At 38.3% G+C, this 26,435-nt stretch overlaps 1 protein-coding gene across 6 annotated transcripts in view; it reads right to left on the minus strand.

Moving 5' to 3' along the window:
* CTNND2 (catenin delta 2) overlaps positions 1-26,435 on the minus strand; it is a 1,206,354-nt gene that overhangs the window by 72,033 nt on the left and 1,107,886 nt on the right. For all 6 annotated transcript variants that reach the window (XM_069077188.1, XM_069077207.1, XM_069077216.1 and 3 more), the window contains one exon: positions 6,870-7,080. In XM_069077188.1, coding sequence (XP_068933289.1) covers positions 6,870-7,080 — 211 coding nt within the window. The remainder of the gene's footprint in view (positions 1-6,869; positions 7,081-26,435) is intronic.

The raw sequence follows: 26,435 nt of genomic DNA on the forward strand, positions 1-26,435 counted from the left end.
AAAATCCTATTTCCAGTGTAATTTCTTCTATGGACAATGACAAAATAGAAGAGACTATGAATAGGTAATGACTAATAAACTGAAGCCTGTCCATTTAAATGCCAATAAATCACAGTATTATCACAACTTTTGAAGGTTAAAATGTCTTTGCTTTTTTTGCTAGGCTTTATTTTTGAAACACTAGACTAATGCTATAGCAACTTCTCTTTGAAGTATTTCATCTACTTCATATTGATTCTTTCTAATATGACAAGTGATTATAATAGAAGTTACAATCCACGACTCTTTCCTGACAATAATCATGAGACTGTGAATAGCATTTCTGCCTAATGGCAAGTTGCAGTGATTCAGTCAACATTTATTTCCTATGGGACAGTTAAAAGTGCAAATACAAATGAATTTATGAAACAGATGGACAAGACAGAATGTCAATGATGAGTTTTTAAAATGATATGAAATGAATACCATAAATAAAGGTATAAAGACCTCAAAATAGTGACTATAAGACAGCTGCTAATGGCCAGAGCTGACATGATGGCTGGATGACCTGGGTGAATGCAGCCTAACTAATTTGATTGAAAAAGTCAGTAGCTCCAATGTTTTGTGGTTGGTTTAACCACCTCTGTCAAAAGCAGGGATCCATTCAGTACTAGTCTCTACCATTTGTCTTCGAAAGTTATGGTGGCCTGCAGTGGCTTAATCAATGGCAATTGTTAGACCCAACTGGTGATAGTGTTGGCTAAAGCCTTTATTTTTCAGTGCTAATGTTTTGGGTCTTTTTATATATTTATAAATGAAACAATAAACAGAAACCAAATGGAACTGCAAAATGAATTATAATAATCTTACCCCCAATATATGTGAAAAGGAAGACTCTGACACTCTTTTATAAATGATTGCCCTGTCATTTTTTTAAAGGAAGAATCAAATTAGAACTAATTCTATTTCAGGCAATAATTTTCTAAGAACAAATTGGGGGGGGGAGATTTATAAGCATTTTATAAATTTACAAGGCTGAACTCAATTTTCAAGCTATCCTTGATTTTAAGATTCCATTTTCAATAAAGAATTATTATTATACAAAAATGTATCCTAAAAGGATATGTGGAAACACTGGCATCTGCAGTCACCATGCAATGGGATATGAAGTTCTGATAAAGGGCAACTTTTCTGATTCACTTTTTTCAGACCAGTGAAGATAATTAACCATCTGATTAGCAATGAAGGGCTATGAAGGATGAAGGAGTTACCATGAATTATATTGGGGGTACAAATATTTGTTTTCATCCAAGAAAAACAAGGCAATATAAATTGAAGAACTGATGAAATTGGCTAATTAATGAGAATACTGGCTCTTCTATGAAGTCTTTCCTGAACCTCTCTTTCCTGATCTCGGCCCATTTGAATTTCACAGAGCATAAAACTAATAGCTTTCTGATCCACTTAGCATGTATTTGATTCAATTTTAAAAGTATTTATTAATCACCTAATATGTATCAAGTACTGTGCTAGGGGATGCAAAGACAAAAGCAGTCCCTATTTTTAGGAGGATTATAGCCCCATCCTCCTCCTGGAGGAGGAAGGGCATATATACATACATAAACAAATATAAAATGTATACAGTGTCATTTCTAGTGGGTAAAGGGACCAGAATTGGGAGTATCTGGACAGGCATTTTATAGTGGGTGGCTCAAATGGAAGCTTTAAGGGAGCTAGGGTTTCAAGAGACAGCAGTGACAAGGGAGAGCATTCTAGGCATGTGGTACAGCCTATGCAAAGGCATGGAGATGGGAAATGGCATGCCTTTATGAAGAAGAGCAAATAGGCCAGTTTGACTGGGAAGTAACTGAGGGAGAGAATTCTGGTTTCAGTCTGAAAAAGAGAATGAAACCCAAATGTGAAGGATTTTAAAAATGCTAGAGTATTACTTTACATTAGTTATCTTTGTGTATGTGTCATAAGCTTTATAAGGACAAAGAGCATGTCTCATTTAAAGTTTGTATCTCATCTAACATAATGTTGAGTTTAGCACTGAACAGAATTGTGTGGTGCTGGTCTACTTGCTATACATCTGAGCACAGACTATTTTCAGCAATGCCACTGAACTCCTATTATTGGATAACAAAGCTTGAATAAAGCATCAGATGCAGCCAAAATATCTGGCTATCAGAAGGAGACAGGGCCTTTCACATTATCATGTAAGATTTGAGTCACAAAAGAGTTTCTTGGATTGCTAATATGAAAATATAATTCTATCAATAATAACTTTTGGAACTAGAAGTGGTGACCTTTACAGTCAGTATAATTTAAGCCTTTAGATTACTGATGAAAAAACTGAGAAGCAGGGAGGTAGAAAGCCTCCCCTGTCCTCCAAGTTCAAACAGGAAGTGTTGGAGCCAGGATTCAAACTGAGATGGATGACTTTAAATCTCCTACCCTTAATATTGCCCCCATGATGGGGTGGCTAGGTGGCAAAGTGAATAGAGTACTGGCCCTGGAGTCAGGAGGACCTGAGTTCAAATCTGGCCTCAGACACTTAATACTTACTAACTGTGTGACCTTGGGCAAGTCACTTTACCCCAACTGCACTTCCTTCCCCCCTCCAAAAAGCAAAAAATAAAAAAAAAATATAACCCCCATGCTGTTCTATAATTTTGATTAACTTCACCAGATAATTTTATTTTGTTGCCAAGATAACTTCAAAGGCAAGTGGATCTCTTCTTTCAGGTTTTTTGATTATTATTATTTCTGTTTTTTGGAGGGGGGAAGGCAGGGCCATTGGGGTTAAGTGACTTGCCCAAGGTCACATGGCTAGTTTTTTTGTGTTAAGTGTCTGAGGCCAGATTTGAACTCAGGTCCTCCTGACTCCAGGGCAGGTGCTCTATTCACTGCACCACCTAGCCACCCCCTGATTATTAGTTTGAGATTGTTGTATTAGAATGTAGGCTAAGCATAGGCATCCATGCTCTAAAGAGGTAACTGAGCTTCCAGGCCTCTCTCAACACCTCTCACTGAAAGCATATTGATCTCTGTGCTTATGAATATGTATAGATGTGTCAGCATGTTTTTATGAGCATATGTCTCACTGTGATTTTCCTGCTTAAGCAGCAGAGAAACACACTGAGATGACTTCTCAGCACTCAGAGCAGTTAGGCTTGAGACTTTTTAAGTGCTTCTGATGTCATTCACAGAAGAAAACTGTTTTTCTCCTGATACTGAAGCCCATTTCATCCCAAATGTGATATTACAGGCTACAGCTTAAGCAAGCAATCTCCCCAGTGGCATTATTATATCAGGGCTTAATGGGGCTTCTCTACTTAATAGGAAAAAAAATTGAATCATAATATTGGATTGATGGGTGACCATGCCTGAAGGTCTCAAGGTCCCTAAATAGTGATTCTAAAAACATTCACACAATAGTATTTACACTAACATTTAAATGCAATTATAATGCAGCAAGGAATCCCACAGCACAGAACCCAAGAGCTTCTAGTCAAAAGGAAAGAAAGAAAATTAACCTCAGGTTTCCAAATGTGAATGAAACTTTTTAGGAAGAAGGAAAATTATGCAACTCTTTCCTCTGATGGGAAAAAGTCCTACTCTTTTTAGCCACTTACTATAGATGAAGTCAGTGGAAGTTTTCTTAAATTTGATAATTAATTAGAATGTAATAAATTAAGAGTCTATCCTCCATGAAGACAATGATTTTTTTTCTCTATCCTCAGCATAGAGAGTGGTATCTTACACAAAGGGATAGGAATGGGCACTAGAGCTGTGATTTCCTTGACAGAGGGAAACCTTAGGTAACAAATCTCTATCAGTATGTCATTACCTTCTCGGCAACTTAAAAGAGCTGCCTAGAACATGAAGAGGCTGGGTAAGTTGCTTAAGCTAACACAGACAATGTGCATCAGAGGTGAGATTTGAACTCTTATTTGATCAGGTATTTAATAATAATAATAACAATTATTATTTTTGTTCATTCTCAGTCTTTTAATTCTTTTTCTTTAATTAAGAGATGAGTTGATGAAAGCCAGTGTGGTATAGCGGTATAAAGTGCTAATCTTGCAGTGAGAAACACTCTTGTCCACCTTTGGCTTCTGAGACATCCTTGCTACATGAGCGTGGAAAGGCACTTTACCTCAAAGTGCCCCAGAAAACTCTCAAAGACTGTAAGTTACAGCTAAGTTTCTAACAGGTAGAGGACATTTTCATAAAAGGAATTCCCCCACAGAGATGAAAAATCAGTGATCTGAATAGGAAAAAAATATTGTTGATTCTTAAAACTAAAATGGTGGGACAATTCAGAGGTTGTTGGGGTCATGGCATTAGGGGACAAGATTTGGGGAATAAATAGATTCTCTAGTAATTATTACTTGATATTTTTTTGACCTATGTTTTCATGGAAGGAATGTGGAGTTTGGAGAGAAAATATCTCTCTCATCTATTTTGTTTATAAATCAGTTTTTATGACATAATAATACAATGTGATTGTGTTATTGCACTATCACATAATAATACATGTAATGTATTGCTGGGTTTATATCAAAAGTGAGAATTAACTTTTTTTGTGTTTGCTAGTGGCATGCCAGGAATATGGGGCAAAGTAACATTCAGCTTAATGGTTGCTGAGAGTTGCACCTGATATTTCTGCCCAGGGTCTTGCTAAGAATGGCTACAGAAAAATTAGACAAGTGAATATAGATGATGCAATACTAGTCATCACAATTTACATAAAACGACTCAAATATAAATCTTACTGAAGTTCAGTAATCCTATAATTAGCAACAATGAGAAGCAAGAAAATGCTACTATCTACCACAGAGGCCACAGCCTTACAGCAGATTACCCCAAGTGACTATCCAACCCTTTTATTCTGCTCTCTGGATTAGGACAGAGAAGGTACATGTCTTAAATCAAAATTAATGAAGCAGGGGCAGCTAGGTGGTGCAATGAATAGAATACTGGCGCTGGAATTAGGAGGACCTGAGTTCAAATTTGACCTCAGACACTTGATACACTTACTACTGTGACCTTGGGCAAGTCACTTAACTCCGATTTCCCTGCCTTCTCCCCTCCAAAAAGATCAGAAAAACAAACCAACAAAAATTAATGAAGTAACTATCTGGCAGATCACCCAATTTCATAAAAAGGACCTTTTCTTATCCTTTTCCTTCCTGTCTTTTCCCTCTGCCCTTCCCCTCACATACCCATAAGCATATCCATTTGGTCTATTAGGATCTTGTATTGGGGTAATGCTTAGGGTCAGGATGAAAAAAGATACTCATATCCTATTTCTCTCCCCAACCCTCTAATAAAATCCCAATCAACCAATAACTGAATAATATTATATCCATATAGACTTAATCATGAATTATTATTATACCGAACCTTGTAATTTAATTGACGTTGTTGTTCAGTCATGTCTGACCCTTTGTGGCCCAATTTGGGGTTTTTCTTGGCAGAGATACTGGAGTGGTTTTCCAATTTCTTCTCCAGATCATTTTACAGATGGGGAAACTGAGGCAAGGGAGATAAGTGCCTTGCCAGAGTCACACAGCTAGTAAGTATCTGAGGCCAGATTTGAACTTAGGTCTTCCTCCCTCCAGGCCTGACACTCTATCCACAATGCCACCTACTTGCCTTATTAATTGATGTTAGATGACATTGAAATTTATGTGTTAGAATAATAATCATTTGTTTCAACATTTGTTCATTTGATTAGTGTCTTATTCTATTACCAGAACATATGAAGTGAATGCTCTAAAGTTGATCTTACTTATCATCATTTTGTATTTCCATTTCATCACTTTGCATTTGCTTCTCTGCCTGGTCTCATCTCTATAGAAGAAGATGCCCTCCCAGGATCACTTCTAAACTCACCACCATGTTGCTGACTTATGCCCTGATTGACACCATCTCATTCAGCCAGCTTTGTCCTCTGACTGGAGGGCAGGCTACCAAATTCCTCTCAAGGCCTTCCTCTGTGGAGGGCAGCACCTACAGTCAGTGTAGTGACTTCACATCTGCTGCCCTGTCTGGTTTCCCCTCCTTCCTTCCCCAACTCCTTCTGTGTGTTGTCTCCCCATTTAGACTTTTAGCTCCTCAAGGACAGTAACTTCCCTTTTATTATTTGTATCTCCAGCACTTAGTATGGTACCTGGCACCTAGTAGGTGTTTAATAAATGTTTATTAGACTAGATTGGATTAAACCTACTGCAAGCAAAAAAACTGAACAAGCCATTGCTTTTAATATTGATGGCATTTCTAGGGTTACATCATTGAGAAGCATGGTAGTATCATGAATAAGGCAATGGACTTAGAATTGGGAAAACGTGGGTTCAAATCCTGCCTTAGAGGCTTACTAAATTTGTAAGCCTGTAAGGCATATCCCTTAATGTGTCTGGGCCTCATTCCTCATTTTCTTCACCTATAAAATAAAGAGGTTGGACTTGAGACTTCTAAGCTGAGAGTTCTAAGGTCTCTTCTAAGTTCTAAGGTCAACTTCTAAGAAATTGAGACTTCTAAGGTCTCTCCCAACTCAGTAGCTCTGATTCTATAAGCTATTCTTTTAATGTTTCCCTACTAGAATCTTTCTGATGGCTTGGCTTGGGACAGAACCTTATGAAACAAGACATGAATTATTTTTCAAATCTTAATTACTAAGCAGTTTTGCTTTATTATTGGGCATGAATAATGAAAGTCTTTCTTGTTTCCCTTCTTATAACTAGCAAAGTTAATTAAGCAAATGATTTACAATTAGGCTAAATAATGTATCTCATAAGTAGCTGAGACAAGGCATACTTATCTGACACCAATAATATTTATTTTAAGAAGTCCCAGAGGTGTGAAGCATCTTGATAACTTACTTGTCTCCTTTACTCTTGGAGATGCCAACCAGCTTCTCAATGCCTCCAGCATCCCTTAAGGCCTTGGCATTCTCCATATTCTTAGTGATCACTTCATGCAGAGTACAGCAGATGGCAGTAACTGTGTCATCAGACATGGCCTTGCTGGCTGAATTGTTGCTGTTGTTCCCTCCTGGAAGCCGATGGACCAGGTCTCTCATGGCATACTTGCCTTCAGGAAAGAAAAGGAGGGAAGAGGTTGAGATGAAGCCAGAAGGAAAAAACCAGTAGCAGTTGAGGTTGGGAGAGAAAAGCCCAAGAAAACACAAAAGGCCAAAGATATTTTGTAAGTTTCACATCATACCATATATTCATTAGGATTATTTTAGATCGTGTAAAAAAAAGTTTTTCTTATGTAAGGCAGAGATGCAACTTTAAAAGAAACAAAATCAGAGGATAGTGAAACATACTCATGTATACCAGTTAAAAAAAAAACTATTATTTTATGCTTGAGTACCTTTTCTGAAAGAGATGTGGAAAGAGAACTGAGCAATTACAGACCATGATTGAAACAGAAAAAAAAATGGCACATCCCCTTGTGAGACCTTTAGGGTAAAACAAAGCCTCTGAAGCTCAAAGTCAAAGATAAACAAGTGGACAATCACAAATGTTATAGCTCCAGCTTCTTTTGAGGAACTGTGGAGAAAGAAAGGGAACAAACATTCATTAAGCAGCTGTTATATGCCATACATGGTATTGTTCTTTACAAATATCTCATTTTGCAAATATTATTTCAGATTAGTGACTGATGTAAATCTTGTACATTCCAAGAATACAATGTTTTATATCAGGAATAGCTTACTTGACTAAGAAAAGTAGGTCAACATTTATCAGTAGTTTCAGAAAAAGGATGGAATTATTTTGTTTTCAACATTTTAACAGCTGTCACTGATGAATAAAAAAATTCAACAAACATTTATTAATTGTTTAATCCATGCAAGCATGGTGAAAGATTAAAGATAAAAAAATGAATACAGTTCTCACATATATTTGTGAGGTTAGTGATATTATTTTAGGTTTTTATAAAAGGATGTAGTATTGTTTTATATGGAACCATCAATGCATTTTGTATTATTGTATTTTTTCTTTTCTCTATAAGTCTGCACATAAAGTTTATAAGTATGATATGAGGCTATAGGCCCATGGATTGCCCATTCCTACACTGGGCCTTTTCATTCCTCTTTGCTCACTTGACAAGTAGTATCAGTTCTTCTCAGAAAACCATTCCTATGGTCTTTTGGTCAGCAGATAATTTCACAATTTTTTTTAAAGTTACCTTAATCCTCTAGGTAGTTGTAAAGCCAAGCACAAGCAGCTTTCTACAGGATGGCTGCTGTGAGCAGCTTTCAAGATTCTGATTACACAGTATAGTGAGCACTCTATTTATTCAATAACAAATCAGAACAAAACATTCACAGAAAATCAAGATACAGCATTCACAATGTTCCAACTTATCACAGATAATCAAATTACAGCATTCATAACAACTTATCACAGAAAATGGCCACATAGTATTTACCACAGTGTTCACACAATTTTGAAAACTTTGAATTCCAGATTCATTCCTTTCATCCCTTGTCACCCACCCTTACTGGGAAGATAAGCAGTTCAGTATAGATTGTACATGTGTAGCTAATGCAAAACATTAACATAGTAGATATATTGTAAAAGACTGATTATATTTCCCTCGCTCCTATCCCACCTCCCACTTGTTCTATTCTCTACTTTGATCCCATACCTTTTCAAAAGTGCATGCTTCCAACTTCCCTCCCCCCCAGCCTGTCCTCCATTCCATCATCCTCCCTCTCATCCCCTTCTACCCTACTCTCCTGTAGGGTGAGATACCCTATTTAGTGTGTATTTCATTCCCTCCCCAAGCCAAATTCAATGAGAATAAGGTTGACCCATTCCCTTTTGCCTTCCTATTCTTCCCCCCCTTTGTAACCATTTTCCCTTGCCTCTTCTATATGATAGTTTACCCCATTCTGTCTCTCCCCATCTCCTCTCATTATACTCCTCTCTCACCTCTTAATTTCACATTTTAAGTATCATCCCTTCCTATTATATTGGTCCTGTGCCCTCTATCTATGTATACCTGTAAACATATATACACACATTCACTTATGTATTCATATGCCCATATGCCCTCATATATAGACATATATATACATATACATATATACGTATATATATATATATATATATATATACATATACATATTCCCTTCAACTATTTTCATACTGAGAAAAGTTTCATCAGGCACAATTATTGTTTTTCCATGTAGGAATGTTAATAGTTCAACTTTCATAAGTTCCTTATGATTTCTTTTCCCTGTTTACCTTCTCATGTTTCTCTTGCTTCTTGTATCTGAATGTCAAATTTTCTATTCAACTCTGGTTTTTTCAGCAAGAATGCTTGAAAGTCCTCTATTCCACTGAATGACCATATTTTCCCCTGAAACATGATACTCAGTTTTGTTAGGTAGGTGAATCTTGGTTTTAATCCCAGCTCCTTTGACTTCCGGAATATCATATTCCAAGCCCTTTGATCCCTCAGTGTAGAAGCTGCCAGATCCTGGGTTATCCTGATTGTGTTTCCACAATATTCAAATTGTTTCTTCCTGGCTGCTTGTAATATTCTCTCCTTGATCTGGGAATTTCAGAACCTGGCTATAATATTCCTAGGAATTTTCTTTTTGGGATCTTTTTCAGGAGGTGACTGATGGATTCTTTCAACCTCTATTTTGCCCTCTGGTTCCAAAACATCAGAGCAGTTTTCCTTGAGGATTTCTTGGAGGATGATTTCTAGGTTCTTTCTTTGATCATGGTTTTCAGGTAGTCCAATAATTTTTAAATTATCTCTCCTGGATCTATTTTCCAGGTCAGTGGTTTTTCTAATGAGATATTTCACATTGCTTTCTATTCTTTCATTTGTTTGGATCTGTTTAACAGCATCTTGATTTCTCATAAAGTCATTAGCTTCAATTGGCTCCAATCTAATTCTGAAGGAATGATTCTCCTCAGTGAATTTTTGAGATTCTTTTTCCATCTAGCAAATTCGGTTTTTTAAGGTATTCTCCTCATTGCCTTTTTGACCCTCTTTTAAGAGTCATTTGAGTTAGTCTGTTTTTAAGGTGTTATTTTCCTCCATCAGTCTGTTGACTCTCATTTCATAATTTTCTTTTTATTTATTTTTTTTAAGCAATTGGGGTTAAGTAATTTGCTCAAGGTTACATGGCCAGTTATTTTGTGTGGGTGTTAAGTATCTGAGGCCGGAGCCAATCCTGGGTGTCCTGACTCTGGGGCCAATGCTCTTACTCACTGCACCACCTGGCCGCCCCTACTTCATAATTTTCTTGCATCGTTCTCATTTCTGTCCCAATTTTTCCTCCACTTCTCTTATCTGCTTCTTAAGGTCCCCTATGGCCTGTAACCAGCTCGTCTTTTCCTTTGAAGCTTTTGGTGAAGGAGTTCTGACTTCACTGTCTTCCTTCTGTACCATGCTTTGCTCATTTTTGTCCCCAAAATAGGAGTCTAACGTTGGAATCTTCTGTCTGCTTTGTTTCCTTTGCCTGGTCATGTTGCCACTCAATTACTTGACTTTTGGGCTTTTTGCCATAGTAGGACTCTGCTACCAGACAGGGGAGCTTCATACCAAACGCTAGGGTTTTCTCAGCTGCTGGGGGTATTAGTTGGATGCCCTTGCTGAAGCCTCCACATGTTCTTGCAAACTGGACACACACCCCGGGACCTCCACCCTAGACCACAATCCAGATTCAAGCAGGTTAAAGCAAGAGCGATTACCGGTTAGACTGGTTACTTGGTCCCCCTACATTCTGCAGGCCAGGAGCTGAAGCTGCCACGTGGGGGCACAGCTGTGGCTCCTCAGTGGCTTCTCACCCTGGGGGAAGAGGCTGACATACTCCCAACTATTGGGTCCCAAAATCCACAGTGCACTGACCTCTCACTTTGTCCTTAGCATCTATGTGTTGATAATTCTGGACTGCCACAGCTGCTGCTGATCTGGAGTCCCTCCAGCTGGCAGCTGGTCAGACCCTCCCTGGGGCTAAAACCTCGGTGTAGAGCTGGGCTTGGATCCAAGAACACTGTGCTGGTCAATTCCTGCTGGCCTTCTTGGCTGTCCTCAGTGGGAGGTTAGTTTCTCTGTGTCATTTTGTCAGTTCTGTAGCTCCAAAGTTTGTTCGGAGACCTCTTTTACATGAATTGGGGAAGGTGGAAGCTGGAGCCACGTGGAGGACCTGCTTCTCCTCTGCCATCTTGACTCTGTTCCCTCCCCCCCCCCCAATTTTGAACAAAGTATAATCATTTAATCAATCAATCACTTAGTAACTCAACCATTCAATCATCCTTAAGGAAGGTTGCCTCCCTAAGATTCACAAAGTATAGTAGTCAAAGTTTTCCACTCATGGGGCACACTAAGTTATAATATCATTCACTACTTAGCACTCTCTTAAGGGGTAATGTAAAATACACAGACCATCCACCCCTCAGTCACAAATAAGTTACAATCTTCTCAGTCAGTACACAGTATCCAAGTAAAGTCTTCTTTCAGGTTGACTCAGGGTAGTCTCTCAGATTCCCTGGATCTTCTTCCATGGTCCCAAATCCTACCTGGATTCACTAAACTGTCACCTGGGTTCAAAGGCAGACAGCTCCCAGATCCTTGTCCAGCCCTCCACATACTTCTTGTTCCATGCTGAAGCTCACAGTGTCTAGTCCACCTTAAATCCTTCATAGTCTCTGTTCTCAAGAAATCAAGGCTTAACAAAGCCACAAACAGGTACATACAAAGTACCAGTATCATAGTCATGCTTCCTCAGTCTTTGGCAGCTCCAGCTGGCCCTCAGAAATCCTCAGCAACTCCTCAGCAGCTCCAGCTAGCCCTCAGACTCAGCAAAAGCTCCAGCTGGTTTCCAGAATCAAAATCACTTCATCCAGGTTCTCAAAATAAAAATCATTCTCTCCAGCCTGGGCCTCTCTTCCTCAGCCTCCAGAACCTGGCTCCAAGAAGATCTGAAATTCCAGCTAGGGCTTCTCCTTATATACCTATTAACTCCTCCCTGTTCTGCCCCTTCCTGTTACATCAGCAACTTCCTGTTATGTCAGCAACAGGGGTTCATACATTTTGTTTCTTAGCAGAGGCTTGATCTAATTAATTTCAAACTAGATGCTAAGTACCTGTTAGCTTTGCTAATACAAAAAGACCAAATTTTGTTTCTATTACAGCAGTAGAGAGAGAGAGCAAGCAGTTGAAATAATGCCAGAAGCCATTAAAAAAGAATTTGGGAAGTCATCTGAGAGACTGAGAGATTTCTGGGTGCTTGCTATTTCCTATGTAACATAAACTAGCACTACAGAATGAAGTGGATTTGGGGGACATGGGGATTTGATTATAGACAAAGCTAAAGTAGCATGGAGATAGAATGAGTATCCAATGTATGGAATGATCTGAGAGACATTCATGCTCAAAAACATATTTTCCATTGGCCTACCATGGTCCTTGAAATTCCCATATTTTTCAGTTCTTTAGGTCCTTGTTAAAATAAAAATGCTATCAAATCACCAAAAACATTAATCCCTTAGCCATTAGTATTTCAGGTAGAATTATGTAGTTGGATTATTTTGTGAATTACCTAGCAAGGACAGGTGAAAATGGAGAGGAATGCATGGGAAAGGGACCAGAAGATGGGAAAGCAGACTTCAGTTTGGTGTCTGTACACCCTGGAGACCAGGGAATCCCACGAGAGGGGTCAAAGTGCCATTCAAAGCATTATTAAAAAAGAGGAAGGAGGGCAGGGCGATGTTTTGAAGAGATTTGGAATCAGGAGCTCTGAGTTCAGACCTGAAAAGTGATTTAACTATATAATTATTGGTAAGTCACCTAAACTCTCCAGAGCCTCTGTTTTCTCATCTGTAAAATGGGAATAATACCTGTTTCACCTTCATCACATGGCTGTTGTGAGGAATGTGTTATAAATCTCAACAAATATCTTGAATCTCTCACCATGCTTGCATGGATTAAACAATTAATAAATTTTAGTTGAATTGTTTTATTTATCAGTGAGTTAGCTGTTAAAATGTTGAAAACAAAATAACTCCATCCTTTTTTTGAAACTACAGATAAATGTTGACCTACTCTTCTTCATCAAGTAAGCTATTATTAATATAAAACATTGTATTCTTGGAAAGTACAAGATTTACATCAGTCACTAAATATGTTGTTGCATTCCTGGTGTCGAATAAAGGCAGTAGAGTAGTCTGGAAGCTATTTACTCCATAGTTTTGGCCTATCTAATGATAGTATGCCATTATGTAATTTATTATATAATTCATTATCACTCATTACTAATAGTAATAGTTAACATTTACATAGCACTTATTATGAATCAGATACTATGCTTAGCACTTTGCCATTACTATCTAATTTGATCCTCACAATAGCCCAGGGAGGTAGAGCCCCTTATTATAGTCATTTTACAGATGAGGAAACTGAGGCAAACAGAAGTTATGACTTGTCCAAGATCATTCAGCTAGTAGGTGCCTGGGGCAGGATTTGAATTTGCATCTTTCTAAATCCAGGCCCAGTTCTCTATCATCTGAATGGCCTGGCTGCCTCTATAGAACTCGGAGAAAACACACAAAATCATGGGATCATAAAACTAGAAATGGAAGAGACTTCAGAGGTCATCTAGGCCTTGTTAACAGATGAGAAAATGGAAGCCCAGGGACTTCCCCAAAGCACGTGGTTATAAAGTATTAGGAGGAGGATTAAAACTCAGATCCTCTAGAGGCTAGTTCTGTACCCACTGAACCCATAAATAGATTCTTATGAAAACTAATCATAATAGGCAAGGATAGGTTAAGTATATTAAAGAAATTTTAGTTTCACTGTTCAGTTCTGATTAGATTCATTATTATTATTAAGGAGAAGATTTGAGCCTTGTTATGGGAATGGGAATCTGAAGATCTTCCCTGCCCCTAGGCCCCTTGATAGGCTTAAGTGACTCTGAGAACCTTCCCTGATTTGAAAATATACTCTGCCCCCTAATAGGCTGAATGTGGTCACATGGAGCCTGTGGCTGGAGGCTTGGTTTTACAGGAATGCCCACACCTTGTTACTTTGTGATTGGGCAGTAGGTCAAGAGGGTTGTGACATTCTCTGACCCAGGAGAAGGTGTTATATACCCTGATGTGAGGTTTTGCTCTGGGGCTCACTTTGGGAAGAGTTGTGTGATTTGACCAGATGAGACTCTGGGCAGCTGTTGAGCCCCCTGACTTTGAAAACCCAGGTGTTGGTGCTTCCCTCTCTGGTAACTAACTAGGTATGGATGTAATGGTCAGACAGCTGGAAGCCCTGTCTGCTGATTTGTTTCTCTGTCTGTTTGTAACTTTTGTTTGTATTCTCTGAAGTTCAGGGTGTTGACTTTTTCCCCTGAACTAGGTAAATGATATATGTTTGACTGATTAAAGTAAGATTGTTAACCCATTTTGAGTTGCTTTTCTTTAGAAAAGCAGATCTAAGAACCTGTGCTAGCAGCCATCCTGGGTATGGTAGGGTGCTTGCTGTTACAAGCCTTCAATTTGCTAATACAATAATCTCTTCATATATTTCAGAGACCAGTATGGTAGAATATTGGAGTGTCCATTGGACCTGGAGTTAGGACCTGGTTTCAAGACTTGGCTCTGCCACTTACTAGCTGAGCATGCCTTTAATAAGTCACTTAATTTTTCTCAGACTCGGTCTCTTCCTCATCAAAATGGGAATAATAATATTTCCTGACCTCACAGTGTTGGGAGGCCCAATGAGAACATGAAGGGGCTTCGCAAGCTTAATGGGCTATCATATGAAACATTTTGTGTCTCTCTGTTTGCTAAAAAATAAACAGTAATGTTGTTTGGACACAAAAAAAACCCCAACACAATCTACACAAAATATTTGTAAATAAAAGCACCTCTCATAATTCATTATATTTACTTGTTCACTATAAAATAGAACTGTATTCGCCAGCATATTAAGCTACTTGTACATGTGTGTCCTGTCTTGTCCTGCTGGCTTCTTGAAGGAGGCGCCAGAGGCACAAAAGCTTTGGCAGCTTCTGTCAAGCTGGAAGGACTTTGAATATAATCCTGGGAAGAGACTATCTGTGGTATCTAAGAGGCCCAGCCTCGATAAGTTAGTACAGAGGGCAGACTGACCATTAAGTGATATATTATTTGGTCATTAATATACAGGAAACACTGACTATTTAACAAATCTGATTCAAATCACATTTATTACCATTATTTGTACAGGGCACTTGGGCTACGTGTTGGGGTATAACAAAAGAAATAATCAGTAATACCAGCCACCAAAAAGCATTTAAAAGTATACATCTGCCAGATGCCAGGCACAGGGAATACAAAGATGATACATGAAAGACATATATGAAAGACAGGGTAAGACATGATCTCAAGGAGCTTACATTCCAGTGAGGAGACAATGTAGCAGATTCTCTGTTCTCAAGACTCTTATGGTGTAGTAAAGGAGAAAGGGCATATATGCCAATTCTATAAAACATATCAGAATGTGGTAAATGAGTAAGAGGGATGAAGAGAGTGACGTGGGATTACTTCCAACTAGGGGAGCATCAGGGAAAGACTTCAAGGAGGGGGCATCTCAATCAATCACTCAACATTTTTTAAGTGTTTACTAAATGACAGGCATTGTGCTGAGCACTGTGGATACAAGGAGAGACAAATGACAGTGCCCACTCTCAAGGAACTTACAATATAAAAGGAGAGACAACATGCAAACAAATTTATACAAAGCAGGATATATAGAGAATAAATAGAAAGTATTTAACAGAGGGAAGGCAATAGAATCAAGAGGGGTTGGGGAAGGCTTCAAGTAAAGGAAGGCATTTTAGTTGGGACTTACAGGAAGCCAGGGAGGTCAGTAAGTGGAGTCAAGGAGGGAGAGCTTAACAGGCATGGGGAATAGCCAGAGAAAATTCCCAGAGTCCAGAGGCGGATTGCTTTGTCTCATTCCTGCAACTGCCAGGAGGTCAGTGTCATTGGACATAAGAGTATATTTTGGAAAATAAGGTATGGAATGGTAGGAAGGGATTAGGTTATGAAGGGCTTTGAATGCCAAACAGATCATTTTGTATTTGCTCCTGGAGGTCACAGGGAGTCACTGGAGTCTACTGGGTAGGGGAGTGACATCTGAGTTAGATTTTAAAGGACAGGATTTCTACAAATGAAGAGAGAGGGAGGGCATTCCAGGCATGAAGGATGAAAAGCCTAGTGAAAAGTGAGTTGTTTATTTTGACTGGGCAAAGTAGAAGGACATAGTAAAAGGTGTAAAAGTAAGGTGTCACCAGATTGTGGAACACCTATAATGTCAGGCAATGGAGAATGAATTATGGTAGGCAATAGGGAGCCTTTGATCCATTCGGAATAGGAGTGATCACTCTAGTGTTAGCATATTTTGTTTTTCTTTTTAGCAAATTCTGTAACTTGGCATTATTTTCTGTCATCTCTTTCAAGGATGTACTTGTAGTTTTAATAGAGAAAAAAGTGAATGAAAAGTGGCCATATACCTATCACCCATAGTAAAAATCACAGTCACAGTTTTAGAGTTGAAAGGAATCTAAGAGGTATCATTTAGTTCCTTTTACAGATGAGGAAGCAGAAATGAAGAGAGTTTAAGTACCCACAGCTAGTGGCAGAGCAAAAACTAAAATTCTGATCTGCTAATCACTAGTCTTAGTCACTGAATCTCCAAACACTTATTCCTTAAAGGAATTTCAAGCATCAAGACTATTTTCACTGAAGCATTGCTCCACACCTGCCAGAGCTTGCATTATAAGGTTATCGCACATGGCAATGGTCATGTGAGCTAAGAACTATGTGGCCTTTTTGTTGTGCTATTAATACATTCAATATTATTAATCCTGACTTTCTCCTTTCAACATATCAGGCTAAATCTGCCAGCTTCGAGACCATTCCTTCTGCTAAGATCACAGATTCACTCTTAGTTGCTCAGCTAGCTTTAATGCAGTCATGTCCTCCCACCTGCAGCTTCTAATTCTGTCCTTTCGATTTGGTTATGGAATTAAGCAAATGACAACCTACAAGCAATGGTGGCTGTTTTAAAAAAGATTTTTTTAATGGAATTGGGGCAGTGCCAAAGTTACTTCTTTCTGTTTTTCTTCTTCCCTCAGTCATATTCTGTTAGTCCCTAAACAGCTGTTTGAAAATTGACATCTTATACCTAATGAGACAGCATCCTATGCTGCTGTCTTGTGTGTGTGTGGTGGGGGGGGGGGGGGGGGGGGGGGAGGAAAGGGAAAGCTCCAGGAGGAGGAGGAGTTGCTCTAGTCAGGTCTGACAGCACTAAGACACAGAACTATCTTCCTTTGGTTCTGGCCCTTATTCAAGCCTTTGCTTAGCTAGGCTATTTTAGCCTTACTGCATCTGAGGGGAGATGCTGATGTTGAAATCACTGATAAGGGAGGGATTGAAGAGACTCATTCAGTCTATGATAGGCAAGGAAGTGGGAAACACAAATGGCTTGGCTGAAAGCCTCAGAGTGGAATCTATTTCTTTCCACTGACACCACTTAGAAGAGTTTAGAGAAGACACTTGATGCAGAGAGACTCCACTGAGCCCTTTGGTTTATCTATTTATCATTAATTAAATCAGACATGACTCTGGCCAAGACACTCTTTTTGTGAGGCTCAGCATACTCAGAGGAGATGCTATCACTTCCACAATTCTCTCAATCTCCTTCAAGATGACAGTTTTGAGTTATAAGGGAATTGGATGATTGAAGCTCTCTTTTGTCTTTTTTTCCCTTGGTTGCTGTTGCCAGGGGAGAAGATAACATTAGGCAGGAGGCGGGGCAGGAGGGAGAAGATGAGGAGGTTCAACACACTTGCTAAAGTTAACTGGTTGATTATGTGAATTTCTGTGAGTTTTGTGGCTAAAAAGTAAGATGATGAATAGGAACAGCTTATAGATACCAGTTATTTGTGAAAAATCATGAATTCTGGGTCCATACTTTCTATGTTTCTATTTCATCTGTCTGAACATCTCTTCCAATGTTGTCTTCATTATACTGGACATATGTTTGCTTAGTATTTCTTTTACATAAATAATATTTCTTTTACATAAATATCTTATACAAATCTTATATAAATATCTTATATAAAGTAAGATAAATTAGTTTCTAAAACAATAAATAATAATGATGATGATCAAGTATTAGAAAAATTGTCTTATAGAAAAAAGTAGACATATTTTACTTTAAGACAAAAGAAAAAACTAGGAGAAATGATTAAACATTTCAGAGATGCATATGTAGGCACGATATAAGGAAAACCTAGCTAACAGAGTCCTTTGAAAGAACCTAAAGCTCAGGTGAAATAGTTCCTTTTTTATGTGTTATGGTGGCAGGTTGTATATGTATGTGTATATATATATGTATATATATTTGTATATACACATATATATTTTCATGGTGCTGGACACAGGTTTTCTGTTTGACTTTTATTTTTTCAGGAAAGAATAAGAGGTAAATATACACAATATTCAAATATATGTAAAGCCTTTAACAAAGACAGGAGAGAAAACACACAGCTGAGTGTCACATGTAGACAATGGAATAACCAGACTGACACAGTTCATAGAAGACTTAAATTGGAAAATGGCTGAAACAACATTAGCATAATCCCATTAAGCTAGTTTCTTAATGCCCTTCCCCCTCAACTCTGACAGCATGCCAACATTCATGTGCCTTACCCTTTGGTATTAAGTATTTATTGTTATATCATATCAATTCCTTTGAAATGTTTTGATCCATCAAAAGTTAGTCAAATCAACAAAAAGTACATAGAGAAGTTTCTGTATTTACTTTAGTTGGATTTTCTAGGAAATGAACTAAACTGAGGTGCTGGAGGAACAAGTGTGAAAGGCAAATTTGAGAAGAAACCTCATGAATGTTCATGCTGGGGGGACGGGGTTTGGGGGATGGGTTGTTCCACTTCTATGATTTTCACCAGTGTGGAGGTTTCCTGCGTGTAAAAAATGCTTCTACTGGTACACACTGGCAGCTCGTCTATAACCTATAGTCTTAGAGAGCTGCCTGGGGCACTGAGAAGTTGTTAATTTTCCAGTATGTATCAGAGGCAGGATTAGAATCCAGATCTTTCTGATTCTAAATCTGGCCTGCTATCTCTGTAGCTATGTATATGCATGTATATTTAATAATAAGTACTATTTATGTAGAATTTCAAGATTTGCAAAGTGCCTTACAAATATTGTCTCATTTTACTCTCACAGCAACTCTGGGAGGTAAGTGCTATTATCACCCCCATTTTACAGATGAAGAAATTGAGGCTGAAAGGTTAAATGAATCAGGAAGTTTCTCAGGCAAGATTTGAACTCGGGTGTTCTGGACTCCAGGTCCATCACTCTATCCACTATACTAATTAGCTGACTATTTAAAAAGAAAGACTTGCTTACATATTCACACACGCATATGTAAACACACGTATAATATATGTCATGTATATATATATATATATATTTGTCCATGTATATATACAATATGTATTTATTGTTGTTAAGTGATTTTTTACTTGTGCCCTGCTCTTCATGACCCCATTTGGCATTTTCTTGGCAAAGACACTGAAGTGGTTTTCTACTTTTCCAGATAAGGAAACTGAGGTAAACAGAGTTATGAGACTTTCCCAGGGTCACTTGCCCATGTAATAAGTAAGTGTCTGAGTCCAAATTTGGATTCAGGAAGATGAGTCTGAGCACTGTGGTGCCACCTAGCTGCCCATATTGTATGCATATGTGTATTTGTATATATATACAACACGTGCATATGCACATATTCAATTTTAAACAAAAATAGAGGTGTATATTACATATGAGCAGAGTTTATTTACTCACATTAGAATAAGAACTAGTGGTACTTATCTATATGGACACAAAGAAGATTTAAGCACCCACTAACCAATTGAACAGGAATTATGCCCAAATAGGATTACTGAATACAGTCTCTTCCTCTAAAGGGATATTATTCTAAAATTAAATGGTCTAGTCTAATCTATCAACATGGAAGGAAAAAAAAAAACCAACCCATACCACTTTCTTCAAAACTCTGGGGTATTATAAAGAGGAATCCTGGGAAACTCACTGAGTAGTTGAACACCAAGTTCAATGTTAAGAAATTCTCACAATTCTAAAAGCTGAAAAAATAGATTAAAGTAGTGAAGTAATATGGACAAGAGATTTCCTGAGCTATATGTATAAATATATAGTTATATAAAATAATTCTAAAAGTAAAAAAAATAACTTTAGCTAATTTTAGCAGTTTTTGTAAAATACCTCTGTGAACAAGAAATAAATTGATTTTTGAGTAGTATTGAATATGAGCACAGCACCTCATTTGATACATTTTAAGAGGATTTAAATAATTTGATTAAATACCAAGCATGACAGAAAAAAATAATAATCTCATTTCATTGCCCAATTTTAGTGGGAAAGAAATGAGTGAAAAATTTAAGCTTACTGAACCTAGCTTGAGGGCAAAATCATAGGAAAGAAATTACTTTTATGGCAAGATTTCTAGCTGGAGAATGTCCCAAGACACTTCTCTTATGGTGATATTTTCAGCAAGAAAATGGTGCAGCATATCTAAGATAGGACTGGGTCTGTATTTTCAAAGGAAAAGTTTATTTTCAGGAATGAGAAGTGCAAAGAGCTCCCTGACCCTAAGTTATTGGACAGAGAATAAGAGTGACATCTTGGTTAATCAAAGTCATTTGGAAACGAACTAACATTCTGTCTTCTTTTTTTGCCTGCTCAGTTTCCTTGACCCCCACCTTTTTGTTTTTGTTTTATGACCAGAAATTGTATATTACTTTGGGACTTCTCTGAGAAGGGCTAAAAAGCCCTACCCTCATGTCTGGCACATGTTACATAAATCACTCCTAACAAAAGATTTGATTGATATTTCCATGCATTAAATGCCTGTGTGTACCTGTGTGTATGTGTGTGCATGTGCATTCTACTCCTTCATAAACACATGAATAAAAATGGGATAAATAATTTTACCAAGAAATGTTCTTTTCAGATACAAAAATAAGAGAGTAGAGAACAAATGGTGATGAAGAGGCAGGGAATGCTTGACTTCTGTTGCATGCAGACTGATCTTGTATTCAACATTCCCTAAACACTGCCTTCCACCTTTATTAATGGATTTTTTTTTGCATAATTTAGTTACACTCAGCAAGTTTCCTTCCTTTAGGATGCAATTTCTATCCCTATAATAGAAGAGATCTGCTTTCCTGATAAGGATAACTAAAGCAATTAGCAATGACGCACTTGGACTCCTGGAGACTGGCCATTTGCCCCTGCTGTAGGTCATCTCAGTGACAGGAATACTTCACTATGTGAGATATGTGTCAGCATGGATCTATCACCAGGAAAATGGCTCTTGCAGAGAAAAATAGAATCAGACAGCAATGTTTACTTTCTTGCCCTAGAGATAGAACTTCCTCTTTGTAGCAAATGTGGGAACCCTCAGATATTGATTTAGCTCAGGGGGCATGTTTAAATCAATATGAATTAAGAACTATTTTTAAGCGGTAGAACTTTGGGTAGTGGAGTGTTGCGTTAGCATAATACTAATCCCAATAATGTTAGGAGAGCTTGGTTCTATAGGAAGATAATAAAATCAGGAGAAGTCTTAATAATCATAATTCTTCCCCTCCACCTTAGAGTTATAGAATTTCTGCAAGGTGTTTATGTTTCATTTAAATTCTACCTAATAGAATTAAGAGACCAATAATGAATAAAGGTAGGGTAGTGCAGAGGGAAGGGAGATTGGTTTCACAGTCACAAAAACCTATGTTCAAGTAAAGATCTAGGCCCAAGTCCTACCTTAGGTATATACTGGCTATGTGACTTCTCAGGACACCAGGTCACTTTCTGAGATGATGGGGTACAGAAGAGGTACCTAATGTCACTATTAGAGAGAATATCCTCACTGAGAATTCTCTACACCTTAATGAAATAATAAATCTGGATCTCTCGATACCAAAGAATAGACAATGAACTTATAAAGCATTTCGTAATTTAAAAAGTTATTTTCATATTGCATTATGTAATTTTATAGGAATACATGTAGTATAAATTATAGATCAGGAAAATTTCTGTGTATTGTTCTATCTTTGAAGAATACAAATAAATTTAAAACATTCTTCCCCCATCTAAAATTGTTCTTTTGCTGAGAAGTCATCACTTGAAAATAATTTTAAACTTAAATTTTATTTTTTTATTCAGAATTTAATGAATACCAAAAAGGAAAACATTTCCATATACAAAGTAAAACAGAAAAAGATGACTGGGTGGAAACAAATCTCAAATTTAAAATATTCACTAGCTGTGGAATGAACCTTCTGAAACTCTTTGAGTCAGGGGTTATTTCACTATATCTTTGTGTCTAGCACAGTGCCTAGCACAGGGTAGTTGATTAACAAATGTTTGTTTATTTGTGAATTATAGGCCTAATAATATTATACTGCCCAATTCACAGGGTTGCTGTAAAGAAAGTGATTTGTAAATGATAATGTGCTAAATGTATTATTATCTATGATTGGCAGAGATTAAATGAAGGGAATGGGTAGGAAGGAAGAAGAAGAGAGAAAGAAGGGGAAATGAATAGGGAGAGAATGAGGAGAAAAGAGAGACAGAGGGGTGGAGCTGGAGGAGGGAGGGAGGGGAAGAAAGAGAGAAAGAAAGACAGGGAGGGAGAGAGAGAATAAAAGAGAGAGACAGAGACAGACAAACAAGGAGGATGATTGGGAAAAATCAAGGTACAAGGTTTTAAAGAAAGGTTAGGGACTATAAAAGGGTCCTTCTGAATCATTCAGAAAGTTTTTGATTTAAATGTTAGCATGATATAATAAAAAATGCTACCCTAATTATTGAAAAAAAGGGAGGTTGGAAGCAGCTGGGCTGTGTGTTTCTAGAGCTGGTTATTGGCATAAGCACCTGCACTACCCACCAATAAAGCACTTGGTTGTCTAGGACAGGCTTATCTCTACAGACACCTCTCTTGTGGTAAAGTTATAATGAAATATAATCAATAGCAAAGGGGAGCTTGATCAAGAAGATCCCCACCCAAGATGTCAGACAAGAAGCACTGTTTCTCTTGCTAAAGGTAAACATTGTAGTGGTACTTCCTGACTCTTTTGACTCTGCCCCAGGGATCCCAGAGGCTGATAAAAGCTGATCTGCTTTTGCCTTATTTTGGCCAGAACCAGGTTTCCACACAACTTTTTGGCTGCCTCCCTTCTGGTTCTCCTTATCCCTCTCCCACTAGAATGTGGACTTTTTTCCCGGGACCCTGTGATCTGATATGCTGAGCTTTTGCTTTAAAGACCTTGCCCAGAACCAGACCGCCCCATCTCTTCTAGCTCTCTTACATGTGTTGTCCTCCCCCAAAAGAATATAAGCTCCATGAAGTTGGGATTCTCTTTATTTGTATTCCCAGCACTTAGCACTGTGTAAGCAATTAAATGTGCTTCCTTTCCTTTCCCTTTTCTTCCCTCTCCCCTTTCCTTCTCTCCTTCCTTCCAAAAAATATCAGAAAGAGGCTGTTGTTTAGGAGAACACATTCTGAAGTTTTCTTTAAAAAAATCAATTAGAAGCATTTGACTTCCACCTTCCATGTAATTTACATTTGTGATAAGTCTGAATGAGTCTCAACAGCCTGCAGTAAGGTCCAACATAAGTCTCCTAACAGAAGATGCGGATGGGAGGCTGCCTCCACCCCTGCAGGTAACTTATCTCCGTGACAGTCTGCTCTCTCATAAACAATAAGTTACACTGATGGAAAATCCATTGCCTCTGGGAAGATTGTTTCTTAGCAGTGTCACCTTCAAAAATGAATAAACCCCATGTGCTGGCTCGGGCATCAGCCAAATTTTACTACGGGTAAGTATACTGCTATATGACTAATCAGAAGGAGAACTCTAATATCTACAAGGATAACTCTAAGAGACTGTCAGGTAGCTTGCACATAGCATCACAATTATGATTTAATTGCTGAGGTCATAATGTGCCCGGCCATGTGTAAAACACAGGGAAAAATATCTTGAGAGTTTTTATTGTCATCAAGGAATCTTATGCTTATTGTAGCAGGCAAATATTAAAAGGACCTTCTCAGTTCATACCTCCCCTTTTTAAAAATGGTTAGGAAATCATGGCTATGCTCAGAAAGAATAAAACACTGACTCTTGGCTTGGGGGGCTGATGTATTTGGGTGTAAAACAGAATAATTCCATTTCTTAGCAAAATATCTATTACATAAAACTTTCATAGAAAAACCAGGTTTTTCATTGACAAGCTGCTAGTGCCTAGTCAAATTGACTGCCTATGTTCCAACATCTTTACTGGAAAGCATAAGGAAGAGGAGAACTCAGTCATGGTTAGGGTAAGCCTAGATAGGCTAAGACATATCTAGGGTCACCTATTGGCTCTATTTTTGCTTATACAAGCATGGGCGAGGCTGTGTTATTGAGGGAAGGAAAAAGAACTGGGCATAGCAACCTGGGACCCCAAGGGAAACATAGATGCCACTATTATTCCTCACTAAAGGCATTTTTTCATTGTCTCTTTCTTCTTCCCTCCTTTCAGAATTTATCACTATGTCAGTTGATACCCCTCTCTCTTTTTTTTTCTTTTTGGAGGGCAGTTGGGGTTAAGTGACTTGCCCAAGGTCACATGGCTAGTTTTTGTGTTAAGTGTCTGAGGTCAGATTTGAACCCAGGTCCTCCTGACTCCAGGGCCCATGCTCTATTCACTGCCCAATACTCTCTCTCTTATTCTCCATTTTCCTCACCCTTTGCTTATGCCTTTTCGGGGTCCACAAATACTAACATTCTCTCTAAATCTGGAGTTCTTAACCATTTCTGTGTCATAGACTCCAAGGGCAGCCTACAAGATTACATGGAGGTAGGATGCAGGGTAAGGTCAGGAAATAGCTGATCGCCTAGGTTGACTGGATTGTAAACTGGGTAAGGGAGAGGGGCATGATGTAAAGTGAGATTGAAAAGAGCCTGAAATCAGGTTGTGGAAGACCTTTGATACCAGGATAAGGAGTCATTATTCTGTCCTATAGGTCTACTATTAAGCTGAAATCAAGAAACTACTGGGTATTTTTTTTTTTTTAGCAAAAGAGTGACATGGCTACACTTCTGTACAACAAAGAATGTTTAGGCCACTGGGTAAAAGATGAGAGCCAGGCAAAAAGAGAGAGACAGAAAGCAGAAAGACTAGTTAAAAGGCTATTTCAATAATCCAGGAAAGAAAAGTTAAGTGTTTGGACTACTGTGTTGCCTATAGATCCCTTCTGAGAATAATATTTTAAAATACATAGGATTACCAAAGGAAACCAATCATATCAAAGTAAAGATGGAATTTTTACACACCCAAGTTCACAGATCCCTTGAAAGCTATCCTGCTCTACAGGAACACAGGATGTTGTCTATCCATCAGTATGTGATAGTCATTTGTGGGATTCAAGTACAGTAACAACAAACCAAATCAGGTAAGTGCATGTACTAGAAACTGATAGTATAAAGATATAAAAAAAATGATACTATCTGTCCTTAAGAAGCTCAAAGACTAATGGGGTGGGGGCTGGGGGAAGGAGAGGAATCTGACACATATACACATATGTCTAATGCAGAGAAGAGTGGGAGGTTGGCAAAGGAAAGTCCAATGCCATATTTCACTCTGCTTTGCATTATGCATATATCAATAGCTGGAGGATTCAAAGATTAGCATCTGAGCTGGGCCTTGGAAGATGAGAAGGAATACAGCAGTTGAAGAAGAGGAGGAAATACATTTTAAGCCTGGAGAACAGTGTGCAAAATTGCATGGAGATAGGATTCAGGGTAAGGTCAGGAAACAGCTGGTGGTCCAACTTGGCTGGATTGTAAATTGTGTAAAGGAGGGAGGTATAATGTAGAATGAGATTGAAAAGGGCCTGAAGTCAGACTGTAGAAGGTCTTTGATACCAGGATAAGGAGTCATTATTCTATCCCGGAGGTCTAGCATTGAGCCTAAATCAAGACACCACTGAATATTTTTTGAGCAGGAGAGTAACATGGCTACACCTACGAACAACAAAGAATATTTAGGCCACTGGGTAAAAGATGAGAGACAGAAAAAAAAGATGAATCAGGTAAAAGGAGAGAGACAGAAGGCAGAGAGACTAGCTAAAAGGCTATTTCAATAACCTAGGAAGGAAAAGCTAAGGATTTGGACTATTGCAGTGCCTTTGTGTGCAGGGAGCAGCCAGGTGTGAGAGATGTTGACAGGTGGTAGGTCATATGGTGTTGAGAGGAGGGCAGGGACTGCCTTGTGCCTCTTTTTCTATTCCAATTGCTTAGCACCATGCCTTGCACATAGTAAGGAGCTTAACTGATTGCTTGATGATTG

This window comes from Petaurus breviceps, unplaced genomic scaffold (genome assembly GCF_028583685.1).
Source record: "Petaurus breviceps papuanus isolate PSGF00001 unplaced genomic scaffold, PetGlider_PUasm1.0 151, whole genome shotgun sequence".
Taxonomy (NCBI): domain Eukaryota; kingdom Metazoa; phylum Chordata; class Mammalia; order Diprotodontia; family Petauridae; genus Petaurus; species Petaurus breviceps.